This window comes from Mesoplodon densirostris, chromosome 14, assembly GCF_025265405.1.
Source record: "Mesoplodon densirostris isolate mMesDen1 chromosome 14, mMesDen1 primary haplotype, whole genome shotgun sequence".
Lineage (NCBI taxonomy): Eukaryota > Metazoa > Chordata > Mammalia > Artiodactyla > Ziphiidae > Mesoplodon > Mesoplodon densirostris.
In genome coordinates, this window is record NC_082674.1 from 11,753,895 (window position 1) to 11,768,076 (window position 14,182).

The 14,182-nt window shown below is 38.9% G+C and overlaps 1 protein-coding gene across 2 annotated transcripts in view; it reads right to left on the reverse strand.

The window, feature by feature from the left end:
- The window catches only part of NBAS (NBAS subunit of NRZ tethering complex), a 345,026-nt gene extending 331,464 nt beyond the window's left edge, over positions 1–13,562 (reverse strand). For both annotated transcript variants that reach the window (XM_060116919.1, XM_060116918.1), the window contains exons 1-6: positions 13,433–13,562; positions 12,050–12,104; positions 10,454–10,490; positions 7,692–7,769; positions 7,292–7,339; positions 2,720–2,763 (exon numbers count right to left, since the gene is read on the reverse strand). In XM_060116919.1, coding sequence (XP_059972902.1) covers positions 2,720–2,763; positions 7,292–7,339; positions 7,692–7,769; positions 10,454–10,490; positions 12,050–12,104; positions 13,433–13,549 — 379 coding nt within the window. In that variant the 5' untranslated portion in view covers positions 13,550–13,562. The remainder of the gene's footprint in view (positions 1–2,719; positions 2,764–7,291; positions 7,340–7,691; positions 7,770–10,453; positions 10,491–12,049; positions 12,105–13,432) is intronic.
- Between the last annotated feature and the right edge of the window lie 620 nt (positions 13,563–14,182).

Genomic DNA, 14,182 nt, shown 5'->3' on the forward strand with positions numbered 1-14,182 from the left:
TAGTATGTCAGACATTATGCTAAGACCTTTATATATATTAGCTCACATCATTTTTCCACAACCTGTTCTATAGGATTTTGCCTGTATTACAGATAATTGAGGCTCAGAGAGGTAAAGTAACTTGTCCAAGGTTAATATTTAGGAAGCAGTGGAGCCAGACTTGAAGGGTAATCTTGATAGAATTCTCAATGCAGAATGATCAATTTGACAAGCAGGGTAAAGTATTGATAAGTGAAGGGCATATAGAAGAAAACCTTGTCAGAAGTCTGTTGTAAGAAACCAAGTAAAAAAACGTTAAGAGCCTGAACCAGGGCTGTGATGGCTGAAGTGCACAAGCAGGAAGCAAGAGCCATTTAAACAGATTCCCAGGACGTGGTGAAGTTAAGATAAGGTAAGGCTTCTCCACTGTGTCACTCAGTATAAGTGCAGAGAATTATTTCTCTCTCTCTCCCCTGATGGACTATAAACCCTTAAATCTAGGTAACCTATGTCTTACTCCTCATTGTACATAGACTGCCTAGGATAATAGTGTCCGGCATATGGTGGCAACTAAATAAATATTTGTCAAAGTAAGAAAGAAGGGAGGGGAGGAAAAAGAAGAGAAACTGTCTAGATTTTTGGCTTGGTACAGATAATGGTACGACTGACCAGAGTACTGAGGGAACAGGGTTCTCCAAGTAACAGAACAGAAGGAACAGATTTTAAGAAGGGGAGGTAAATTTATATAAATATGTAGGAAACATCACATTTGCTTTTAAGTGACAATATACACTATACGTAAAGCTAACTCCATAAGAACTCTATTACTAGTTTATCCACTAGTATACGTGGAATTGTATAAGAATAATGATTGTGACATACTAATAGAATTAATATCACCGCTTATATGGGACTGACAACATTTTTTAAATATTTGATTTTTAATCTTCTGAACACATCTGGACAGCTGAGAATGAGAAAAATGAGAAGGAAACTAGCCCTAGGCCACTAATGTTGCATTTGACCAGGAACTTAAGACCAGCCAGGGGGAATCCTCTGTCTTACCACCGTTTTGTAGATTTCAAAACTACCAATGCCTCCCCTCTCCTTGCTCTTTCACTGTTGATTACTTACTCTACTCTAATGCCGCTTTAAGATAAAATATGTAGACTATGTTCTTCCAAGTAAATGAGGAAAAGTCCACGTAAAGCACGAAATGCAGTGCCTGGCACACAGGAAGGACATGACAAGTGGTTGTCATCACCACAATGACTATGATTATCATCACGATGATTCCTACAACTACTCCACTGTTAAAGTAACACAAGGTCAGACAAATGGAACTGGAGGTCCTGTAAATAAAACATAAGTAATAGATGCATTTACCTAACAATACCCACTTATTTTCCTCCCATACGGTTCTCCTACCTTTTCATACACGGCTCCCACAGATCAAAACACTCCCCCGTCTTCTCCTACCTTCTACTCATTCTTAAGGTTGCTTTCCAAAAGTCACTTTTTCTCAACAATCTCATCTCACACCCCTGGTTAAACTCTCACTCTGCTCTGTATTTTTCCTTCATCAGATTTATCAAAGTCTGTAAGTATATAGTTGAGGGTCTACATGCCTCGTGAGGTAAGTGGCCATGCCTTTTTGCTCACAATCATACCCCTAGGACCCAGAAAAATGGTTCACATACATAAATGATACTCAGCAAAGTTTTGTTGAATCGTATATCAAACAATGATCAAATCCCAGATTATTTTTACTAGTCTATAACTGACCAACTCCAAACATATCTACAAATTATTTTCTGCATTGAATTCAAAATAAAAGACTATAGACACTTACAAATACTTTATCCCAAAACTGCCTTAGACTTTTGTAAAACAGTTTCAATTTCAAATCTCTCCAAAATTCAGATCTTAAAGCAAAACATTTACAGAATAGAAATCAGTTAAGATGCTTCAAAATTATTTTAATAAAGTCATAATAATCCTTGTCAATAAACAGTATCTATTCTGACTTTTAAGAAATATTAACTGCTGGGACTTCCCTGATGACTCGGTGGTTGAGAATCCGCCTGCCGATGCAGGGGACATGGGTTCAATCCCTGGTCCGGGGGGATCCCACATGCCGTGGAGCAACTAAACCCATGCGCCACAACTACTGAGCCCGCACTCTGGAGCCCATGAGCCACAACTACTGAAGCCCACACGCCACAACTACTGAGCCCATGTACTGCAATTACTGAAGCCCACACACCTAGAACCCATGCTCTGCAACAAGAGAAGCCACCACAAGCCCGGGCACCACAACAAAGAGTAGCCCCCATGTACCTCAACTAGAGAAAGCCCGCGTGCAGCAACAAAGACCCAACACAGCCAAAATAAATAAATAGATAGATAAATAAATAAATGAGGGGTTTAGGGGGGTTTTCTTTTTGGTTGTTTTTGTGTGTGTGTGTGTGTGGTACATGGGCTTCTCACTGTTGTGCCCTCTCCCGTTCCGGAGCACAGGCTCCGGATGCGCAGGCTCAGCGGCCATGGCTCACAGGCCCAGCCACTCCACAACATGTGGGATCTTCCCAGACCGGGGCACGAACCCGCGTCCCCTGCATCGGCAGGCGGACTCTCAACCACTGAGCCACCAGGGAAGCCCAATAAATGAGTTAAAAAAAAAAAATTAACTGCTGCAGATTTGAATTTTTCACTTTTTGAATATTTTGGAAACTCTTACCTTGACATTTCCCAATAATAGATGTAAAATCATCTTTTGCAGACCTGCAAAATATATGTAAAATTAAGACAACAGTTTTGCCATAACAACACTACTGTGTAGTACTATAAGACATCACAAACACTTACAGACCAGACAACTTCTCTAGACAACACTAAATCATTCCTTCTCTCATATGGATGGTTTTGTGCCTCAAGTAAGACCCTTTCATTGGTGACAATGTTTTCTTCCAACCTTCTTATTTCACTAGGAACATAGCTACATTAGGAATCTAGTGATACAAGCATAATTGATTTTAAGCACAGTCTTTTAATACAATAGAGATGCTTGGACCCTATCCCCAAAGGCTCTGATGCAGTAAATCTGGGATGGAGCCCAGACAAAAATATTTGTTTAAAGCTCCACAGATTGATCCTGGTTGAGAACCACTGGTCTGTATCATGTTACAGAGTTTAATCACTTAGGGAGAAAAGTCTTGTTTTAACAATCTAATAGCTTTAACAAGTGACCATATTTATATTAGCAACCTACTTAATATCTGTGATATTGAAATATATACTAAAGTATTCTAATTATTATATCTTCAAAAATGAAACCTGGTAAACCTTCTAGAAAAGAATTTAGTAATAATTATCCAAAACTTTAATGTCCATAGTATTTGATCTGGCAATTTAAGTTCTACAAAGTTATCCCTAGGAAATAATTACAGATATACACAGATATCAAGGCAATTAATGCAGCCTAAGTTATGAAAGAGAAAAATACAGCCAGTATAAAGAGATTAATTATTAGATTTTGCTATATATGATCAATGAAATATTATGCTATTATGATACATGACATGGAAAGATGCTGACAATATATTAATTTTCAAAAGTTATCAAGAAAAAGGTATCAAATAGAATGTAGAGCATCATCTACATATATATATGTAGTATATATCTATATATATATATTTTTACACACACAGAAAAGTGTCAAAGAACATACACCAAAATGTTGACAGTAGACAACTCTGGACAGCAAAATTTGCTGTTCTTCTTTCATAATTACTTAACTGTATTTTCTAATATTTGTAAAATAACTAAGCATTACCTTTAAAACAAACTTTACAGACTCTTTAAGATTTTTAGCCATTTATTAAAATATTATAACAAAATCCAGCTACACATATGGAAATAAATTTCCTCAAGAAATTGGACTATTAGGCCTCTATGTGGACTAGAGCAGAAAGGACATGATCTCTGAAGTGAACTTGACCTAATTTCAGCTCTCTGTGTAACCTGGACAAAATACTCAACATGATTTCATTTTCCTTTCAATAACACAGGATAAGTAACAGCAACTTCACAGCTTTGGGAAAAGATTAAATGAGTCACTACATATACATTAGCATGAACTAGACCAAAGTAAATGTTCATTACTTTCATCCTTCATAGAATCACAAATAATAGTTTGCTCTTTTGGCTGGAAAAGGGGAGGGAGGGAGGGAGGGAGGGAGACATAAATTTGTTTTGTCGAAACTTCACAGAATGTATTCACTTAAGATAGATGAGCAAACTGGGGGAAGGAGGTGTCTTTTTTATAAAAGAGTCCCCTATTTTAATGCTTTTTGTTGTATTCTGTGATGGTTTCTAATTAGTTCCCATATTTGTAACATATTACTTCACTATCTAGGAATAAAAGAAACATATATTAACCACTGATAATCCATAACCACCGCCAAATTACAAATTAAAGTAGCAATTCACAGGTCATGTTTCACCCGTGTGAGCACCACACACAAGCAGGTTAAGTATGCCATGTTAGAGCAAGCTATTAGAGTCACTTGCCACTCACTGCAGAGCTAAAGTTGGGTAACAGCAGCCCTAGTCCTATCCTGCAAAAGGTAGAGCTGTCTCCTAAACTAAAGTGTGTTTCAGCTTTGCATGTTTTCCACAAAAACCATTTCACATTTGTAACTGCTTCCTAACATTGAATAATAACCCCAGATACTGTAATTATCTTTCATATGCTAATCCAATCAACAAATATTTACTGAATACTGGGTGCCCACTACTATTACTTCTGGAGCCAACTTAGATTGTATGTGCTCTTCACTGTGGGAGAGAAGACACGTACAGAGAAGAGAGAACAAACGTCTTAAATATTATTCAGGCACAGCCACTATTCATAGCATTGACTTCGGGGATCTACCTTGCCCTTTTTCTTTGCTCACCATCCCACATCTTTGCTCAAAGACACTTCCTTTCAGGTTACTGCAAAGTAAGTGTGGGTGTCTATTTTCAACAAAATCAACTGAGTGCCAACTCCAAGCAAGTCGGCAAGCTTGCCCTGTAATGCCCTCCCAGCAACTGCTTCCCCGTCCCACTTGCGAACACACCACTTACTCATGAAACATAAACTAAGCACCTATTACAGCCAAGGAAATATACAAGTGGTAGGAAAAAAGGACAGCCCATGCCTCCAAGGAACACAGAGTATAATGGAGCTGTAGACTTCAAATCCCATCACTTGAGTTTCAAGCAAATGACACCCCCTGGAGTTGTGCAAAGCAGTGGCCCTAAATATACTGGGGGAAATCCACATATAAGCATATGGGCGTAGACGGCTAAAAGGCATGATCAAAAGGTAGTATAGATTTGTAGATAAGAGCATGAACAATGAAGCTACGATGGCTGATTTCAAATCCTTGGCAAGTTATTTGACCATACTGTGCCAGATTCCTTATTTCTAAAATAGAGAATAGCTATACCTACCTCATTGGCCTTCTGCAAGGACTGAGTTAACACATGTAAAACACAATGGTGGACGTTAAAAAAAAAAAAACGAACACAGTGGTGCTCAGCACTGTTAGCATTACCTTATCATTAAGTATAATAAATGTGTTAATTATTATAGGAACATAAAGGACCAGCACCTAACCAATGAGGGGAAGGCGGATCCATTGGGAATGAGTTCCTGTAAGGCTTCCTGAGAGAGCTGACTCTTCACCGTACCAGAGTCTTTGAATATAATAAGTTACAAAGCTTTTTTGCAAATCACAGACCAGATGAGTAAGATCTTGATGAGCGTCACTTCTGTTGCCCAGAAATCTTCCCTCCCCACTTAATCTCAAATGCATGAGTGAATTCCTAAAGAGCTGGATATATGTAGAAGTTTTATAAATATTATTTTACACACTAGCAATCCAGTAGCAAATGCTCTTATAAAAGCAATTATTTTTTTCTTTTCATTAGTTTTTATTAACAAGTTCCAGAAACCCTTTGTCAAACTCTCCTTCACAAGCCTAAATATCAATCCCATCCCCACATGCACATTCCAACCTTAACACCTAAAATCATTCCATTAATGTTCTCACTTCATGGGAAGAAGATGGAAATTTTGATTACTATCAGCTGTTCATAAAGAAGTCACAGATGAGCACATTTCTCAAAAAAAAAAAAAAAAATTGACATCATTACAGCAAATGGTGTAGGAAAAGCTAGCCCATTTCTATGAACAATATCAGTTCAAACACTGGGCAACCTGATGCTCACTGTTGCTCTTAGAGAAAAGGGCCCTGCCTATGAAAGCCATGCCAGATGAAGAAATGAAGTTCTGAAAGGCTGTCATTATTGCCAATCATTTCTATCCTGATAGTTTTAAGAAGGATTACGGAGCCTCCCATCTGAAGTCGGTGCCCCAATGGGGGCAAACCCTCTTGTCCACTCCCCTGAAAGTTGAGGGGTCCAGTTCCACTTGGATAAATGGAAAAAGAAATTTCACAAGCAGAAAGCTAAAACCAGTGTGCTAACAACTGAATGATCATTAATACTAGTTTTAGCCAATAACAACGTAGTAGAAAAAACTTTTGACTGGTATCTAGGCATCCTGAAATTTCTGCCTCAGTGCTTATCTTTTGAGACTCAAGAGTTAGGGCTTCCCTGGAGAAAGGAGCAGCCCCCACTTTCAGAGATGCAACACATTTGGCTTCCTGCTGATAATTTCCCAGAAAATAAACTAGGTTTCCTAAATTAGTTGCTATCGTTGCTATTTCTTTCACAGCTGATATACTACTTAAAAATGAAGTACATGGAAAGCCCAGCTTAGAGACTTCTTCTAGACGTGTGTAAAGCCACTGATGCCTCAAGAGGACAGACAGTATCACTGGTCTCAAGTAACATGAAGCCTCCGTGTTTTGCAAACCCATATTCCATCTACAGCTTTATGCCAACAAGTAAAGCAACCTCTGTTTTTTGTATACCTTCCTGAGCATCTGCTTCGCTGTCTTTTAGCAGTAACTGGTCAAGCAAGAGTGATTTTCAGAGTTCTGGAAGATATGCCTTTGTCTACTGAGAAGGTAAAATTTCTCAGGAGACAGTAGAGTGATCTGGGGAAGCAGAAGGCATACTCTGAGAAAGCATCCTTCATCCTTTAATTGGCATAAGTCGGTGCTTGACACCTTACAAAATTATGTGAGTTAATAACACAATTCCTTTAAATAGACCCCCTTCAAAAATCTTAGTTCTCATAAATTAGGTAAAACTTTTCTCAAGGGAAATTTTGAATATGAATAATATTAACAGTTACCTGATCTCCACACACTGATCTTGAACAGCAGCCAAAAGTTTCCCATTGCTTTCATGGGAGAGAAAGAGAAACAAATTCCTGTATGAGTATTTGCAGCCGTCTTCACCACAGATGGAATCATTTGAAGAAATTAAAATCATTTTCAAATTTGTTCATATCTTTAATTACCCAACTTTTGACTTTATAATTAGATGAATATATAGATACAAAAAGCATACAAAATAATTCAATACAGTTGAATTAACACATTTAAACAATACTAATCATATGCGGCACAGGGAATTTATATGCAATAAAAATCGAGACTGCAAGCCATAAGGACCCCAAAATTGATATCCATAATGGAATTTAAACGGTTACCCAGGCAGAGGAACATTATGTGAATTTTATGCATCCTTACCTTGCAAGTACCAAATGCCAGTTCACCTGTTTATTAACCAAACGAACCAGTCCATCAGGGAGCAAAAAAGGTGCAGGGCTGAAACCACAACACATCGGCTAACTTAACATCTAATCATGGAAACCACATATAAGTAGGTAAACATTATAAATAACATAGATCTATGGCAAGCGATAAGGATTTTTTCCCATTAGAATATAAAAACTGAATACTGGCAAACCCAAAACCAAAACTTACTAATTGGATATCTGAAACTTGACCACATACATTTCTCTATTTCCAAAAAAACCTGGTGATGTGTTCAATGAAATAAATTTTTTATTTTTTCTAAGGAAAAGATACTGAGGGTGCCAGTAACATAGCAGAATGAGCTTATAAGAAACCCCTCCTTGGGAGGGAGGAAGATGCAAGAGGGAAGAGATATGGGAACATATGTCTATGCATAACTGATTCACTTTGTTATAAAGCAGAAACTAACACACCATTGTAAAGCAATTATACTCCAATAAAGATGTTTAAAAAAAAAATTCTAAGAAACCCCTCCTGCAGTGCACACCTAGAAATTTTGGCTCAACTCTAACAAAAACAAATTCTAATGTACAGCTAAACTCACAAGAAAGAAATCTCCAAGAACTACAAATGCAAGGAGAACTGAAAGTCAGAATTGGGTACAGGACAAAGAGAGAAACAGAACTCAAAACGAGAGCTAACATCTGGGAGAGAAAATGAGCTGTGGATCACAGGAAGGACAGCAGCTGGAGGCGAGACTCCTGCAAAGGCCAGGACTCTCCAACAGCAGTGCTATCAGAGAAAGGAGAACTAGACAAATGTCACCATGGGCCCAGGGGGACCTTCCAGAATCTCATCTCCGCCTGGAATTCTGGTCTGTGGTGGGATGGGAATGAAACCTATGAAAAAATCAAAACCCCAAGCTTTTACTGAATGCAAGATTGGACCATGATTTCACTTTACTCATGTGACACAAGATGCCCAGGCATAAGCTCACGATAGCATTGTTCACAAAATATATAAGGAAATGATCCACCATACGTGAATCAGGAGATAAATTAGAGGAGTAACACATGAAGAAATCAAGAAAATAGGTGGAAAAGAAGCAGAAAGAAAATAATTTGACTGGGGGGGTGGGGACAGGAAAATGAAAAAAAAATAAAAACACAAAATAGGATAAAAAATATTAGTAATTTACATTCAGTATATTCATGTTCATTTTTAAAACATAAAGTATTTAATGCCATCAGATAGTTACAGAAATAATAAAGATGAAACATCACGTGAATGATACAATCAACATGAGAATGATAATTCCCTCTGGAGGGGAAGGGTGGGCAAAGGTCGGGAGAGCGTGGGGAGAGGACTTGAGCTGTAACATCTTGCATACAAAGAAAAACAGGGCTATCTGAAGCAAATATGGCAGAAAAGCATCAACTGCTTTAATTCAGATGTGGACAGAAATCGTAACAGGTTTATGATATTATTGTCTATAATTCTCAGTCTGTTTATAGTATTTCATGATTGTAAGAAAAAAACTTGAAAAGAAAAAGCCTCTGGAAAGAAATATTGGCCCCGAAACCTCTTAGGTACAATTACCATAAACTCAAGAGCAAAAAACTCAACTACAAGCTTTTTGAAAGAAACATACCACAGGGAAGACGAGATCATCACCTCATGGTGTGCTCACTGATGGTCTGTACTCTGACCAACGTGGCCAATGCAAGGAAAGAGACTTCTTGGGAGAAACATACCTCCCGATGCCTGATCTTAAGGTGTTTACACATTGGACAAGGCTTGTATCAGAGGGAGCTCTTGGAAGTCCTCCTTCTTAACAAATAACAAAAGGACTTACTGTCAAGGAGTGACCCAAACAGACGTATCTTCTGCCATCCCTATCCACGGGTGCTCAGCACTAGCAAGGGTAGCCCGGTGAGACCAGGAAAAACAGCCGACCTCTTACACTCCCCTCCCCACTGCTACCCTCTCCCTCACTCAGTTCTCGATCACACCCCACACCCCCAAAAATAAGATAAAATTCAATAAGAAATTTAATTTATGCACACACACACACACACACACACACACACACAGTAAAAGCAGAAAAGCACTGGAGCTAACCTCAGAGAAGAGCCAAAGGTCCCTTTCATAGAACTAGAACTCTATTATCTCTGGAGCTTTTAAGATTAGATGTCCTTGAGTAAAAAGCAATCTGTGGTAAATAATTCTATAAAACAATTCCTACACATGCATCTTGGTCAGAATAATCATTTCATTGTTCCTCTTAAAGGTGAATATTAGCGTCAGGCCTAAAAACACACTTAACATTCAAAAGACTTAAGAAGTTCCCAAGAACTGAAACCTAAACCTTCTCTGATGCATAGCAACTGAATGAATACTGACCACAAGAGTCGATATAACAATAAGAACAAAAAGGTTTTTAAAAAGATACACAAGCACAGATCCATCATGTGGGCATTCAAGATAAGGCTGAGAACACTCAGAGAAAGCATAAATTGTTATGAGATATTCCTAATAATGACTAAGGTCATTAAAAGTACCCTACTTTTACTGAGAGATCTTGTCAGGGTAGGCCAAATGTTTGAAAGGTCTATCTTATAAATTGGGTTCACCTGAATGTCAGTATCCATATCACAATCTGGGATTCAATTCTGAAAACTTAAATCATAAATACAAATAATATTGTTTGTATTTTCTGTTCATACTGTTTCTCTGAAGAATTCATGACTCACCTGTACCAGATATATTGGCTTAAAAATAATAAACGATCTGTAATAAAAAGAAACAGCAAAGCCAAATATGAATGAGCTATTCTTTAGGAATCATTTTCAATTTTAGATTTATTGATAATAATTCTAAAATATACTGTAGACTGAGTCATCACAAAACAAAACATGGAGAATACAACTCTTGACAAGAATAAATATAATCTAATATACACTATAACTTTTACATCATATATTGGTTTATATTAAGTCCCAAGCTTGTGTTATTCAAAGAACTTTGAAGTATTTCCTAACAGTACAACAAGTAAAAGTGGTTTGAGATCCTAAATTTCTCCTAAGAAGCTTTAATAAAACCATAGAGTAGAAGTCATAGTAATCATCCATTAAAACCTAAGTATTTGTATAAAGGTTAAGATACCATTTTACACTTTATAGCGAAGACTTAAAAAATAATAATATTGCCTAAAATGGGGAAGTCCATGGGAAACAAAATCTCTAACACATTATGGACAAGCAATGTTTTACATGATTCCATTTAAAATGTATACATGTGTGAACCTGTGTACATGGTTATGTATGTATCAATAGCAAAAGGTCTGAAGGATAAGAGATTATCTCCAGGTGGTAAAATGAGGAATTATTTATTAATTTGCGGTTGTCTATATTCTCTAAACTTTGCACATTTTATTACTTGTGTACATTTCCTAAATTTTCAAATTTCACATTTGTGATAATGAAAATTGAACACACTAGTATTTCTTGTAACAGAAGATAAAAGTATTTTATCTTTATCAGAAGATAAAATTAGAGTTAATTTCAAGTACTCAACTCCTTTGAAACTGAACCTCCTTTTTATAAGTAGCTGAAATTCCCCAGTATAATAAGGATGAGCTTTGGATCCAGAGAAATGTAGTCAATCCAAATGCATGACCTTGGGCAAGTTTCCTCATCTAAAAACACAAATTCGTGACAGCAACTACCTTGTTGGTCTGGTAAAGTATTGCATCAATAAATATACATAAAGCCCTCATAACACCAGCTTAATCGGCTAGTGCTCAATACTTTCTCAGATCTTGTGAGCTCATACATAAAGTCTGTCAGGAGTTAAACAAATGTCCTGGTTAATCAAATTTGTAATTTGAGTGACTCTAAACAGATGTATCTGAAACATCATGTAAAACACTTAAAACGGTCTGTCACTCTCTTTTCACCGTCGATGTCCGTAGATTCTCTGAGTGGGTTTGATTTTCTTCATTTCTTCCAGCACACATCCATAATGGTTAAACTCAGGCCATACTTTAAGCCGCATTAAAAATGTATGTGTGTAAACATATGCATACATATGTGTATATATACACATATGTATATTTATATAGACATATATATCATATATGTATATATGCATTTTTTATAAAATAAAGCTTACATAACATTTGTCATTCACTTTTAATCAGGCTCTACATTAAAACTCAGAAGAACATATTTTCAAATCCCTAAACTTCCTAAAACAGCACAGTTAGGAATAGAAAAAAATAAGAATGAGAAAAAAATTATCTGCTAACTGTATCATTATATGTAGAAAAATAAATATGCTATACTTACCCCTAATTGCTTTTGTGATGATAAAGGATGCACCATGTTTCCGGTTGCCTCTAGGCTACAAATGGAAAAACAAAAACAAACACATTTGAGAATTTTCTAGTAATACTTATACAATAAGTTATATTTCTTTGCTAATACTCAGAGTACTGGGTACAAGTTACCAGTCCCCATAAAAACTACTTATAGGGACTTCCCTGGTGGTCCAGTGGGTAAGACTCCGCGCTCCCAACGCAGGGGACCCAGGTTCGATCCCTGGTCGGCCGCATGCATGCCACACCTAACAGTCTGCATGCCACAACTAATACCTGGCACAGCCTAAATAAATAAATTAAAAAAAAAAAAACTACTTACAGATAGAAACAAAACAAAGAGAAGCAGGAGAATCAGTACTTTCTCCAGTAAAGAAACTCAGAAAAGATGTTGTAAATAAGAATTCATATGGGCTGGGCTCCATGATCTTTAGAGAAAGTCCTTTCCGATCTTCCTGCGTGTTCTGAGCCAAAAGCAGTGACTGGCACACGTTAGGGACTCATAAAATAACTGTTGAATAAATGTGGATTCCTGGTTCTTACTCTTCGTTCTGTGCCTGGGAGGTCCTCTCTACGAAACTAATAACTCCAAGGTCCAGATTACCAACCCCTACGACCCCTTTTTAACAGAGGACCCAACGCCGGGTCCGTAGCTCATAAATCTTCACTCCCCAAGACATTTTGTTATTACAGCGCATATTACGGTAGGCGATGAAAAACGTTTACTCCACTGTCTTCCCTCTAGACTGCAAGTACCACAAAAGCTATTCACCTCTGTAAACCCAGCGCCTGGCAGTGTCTGGAACACGGACGCACACACACATACACTCATTAAATGCTTATTTCCTGAAATACACAAGAACCGGCGCAATTCAGGCCCAAGTAGGAGCAAAGGTTTGATGCCGCGCTCCACGACAGCCCAGCAGATGCTGAGATGGACTGTAGGGTCCTGGAAAATCCTCCCACTTCAGATGAGAATCAGCCTTGCCCAGCCCTAGCCAGGCCGCGGAAAGGGACCACCAAGAGTCTAGATATGAGAAGGACCCTCGAATCCAACGCTGTGCCTACCCTCCAAGTAGGAGCGGTGAAACAAAACGAGCGTGGGGAGGTACATGCCTCAGGGACCGAGGTTCTGCCCCCTGACATCCTAATTTGGAGCCCAGGAGGAATCCCAGGAAATCCCACTTGGGGGACCCAGACCCTCGCTAGCCCACGGTACCGTTGCCAGGGCGACCGCATAAGCGGCCGAGTCCTGCTCCCCCGCCCACCCAGCTCCACTCTCCTACTGCAACGTGGCTCTGCCGGGGCAGCGCCCGCACTAAGCTGGCCTCAGCCCTGGATGGGCCTGGTTCACCTGTACTTCTGTCTCCGGGGGCCACTCGGTATTGACCAACAGGTCATAGAGAATCGTCTCCTCCTCGCCCTCCGCAGTGCCTGGATTCACAGCCCCCGCTGACTCGGAGGCCGCCATGTTTGGCCGGACTTAAGCAGCTGGGGGCGGGGCCAGAGCAGCTGGGGGCGGGCCCCTACGGCATCCCGCAAGGGACAAGATTCCCTGGCCGCTCCGCTTTTGGTTCACGGGGAAGGGGGTGGAGTTAACAGGGCGTGGAAAGGAAATGCTGGGTTAACCGTTGTGTCAATACATGGGACAATGCCTATTGCTTGTCTGGGCTACTACTTAGGTCCTGGTCCCGGTGCACTCCCTGTTTATTAATTGCGTGAGGTCAGCCAAGCCTGAACCTCTCTTATCCAGTCAGCTGCTATAAAACAAAAGTGATAGATCATATCCCTGAGATCTAGCATTTGTGTGTTCGTTGCCTACCTATAGAAAGAGGGCAAACAGCGGTTTTTAAATAAACACCAAAAAGTTATCCAGTGCAACAGGTTGAACTAATGAAAGGTATAAACTAATGAACCTAATGAAAGGTATCAGGGGAATTCCCCCGGTGGTCCAGTGGTTAGGGCTCAGCGCTTTCACTGCTGTGGGCCTGCAGTTCAATCCCTGGTTGGGGAACTAAGATCCCCGCAAGCTGCACGGCAGAGCCAAAAAAAGTTAAAAATTTAAATTAAAAAAAAAAAGGTATCAGAAGAATGATGCTATAGA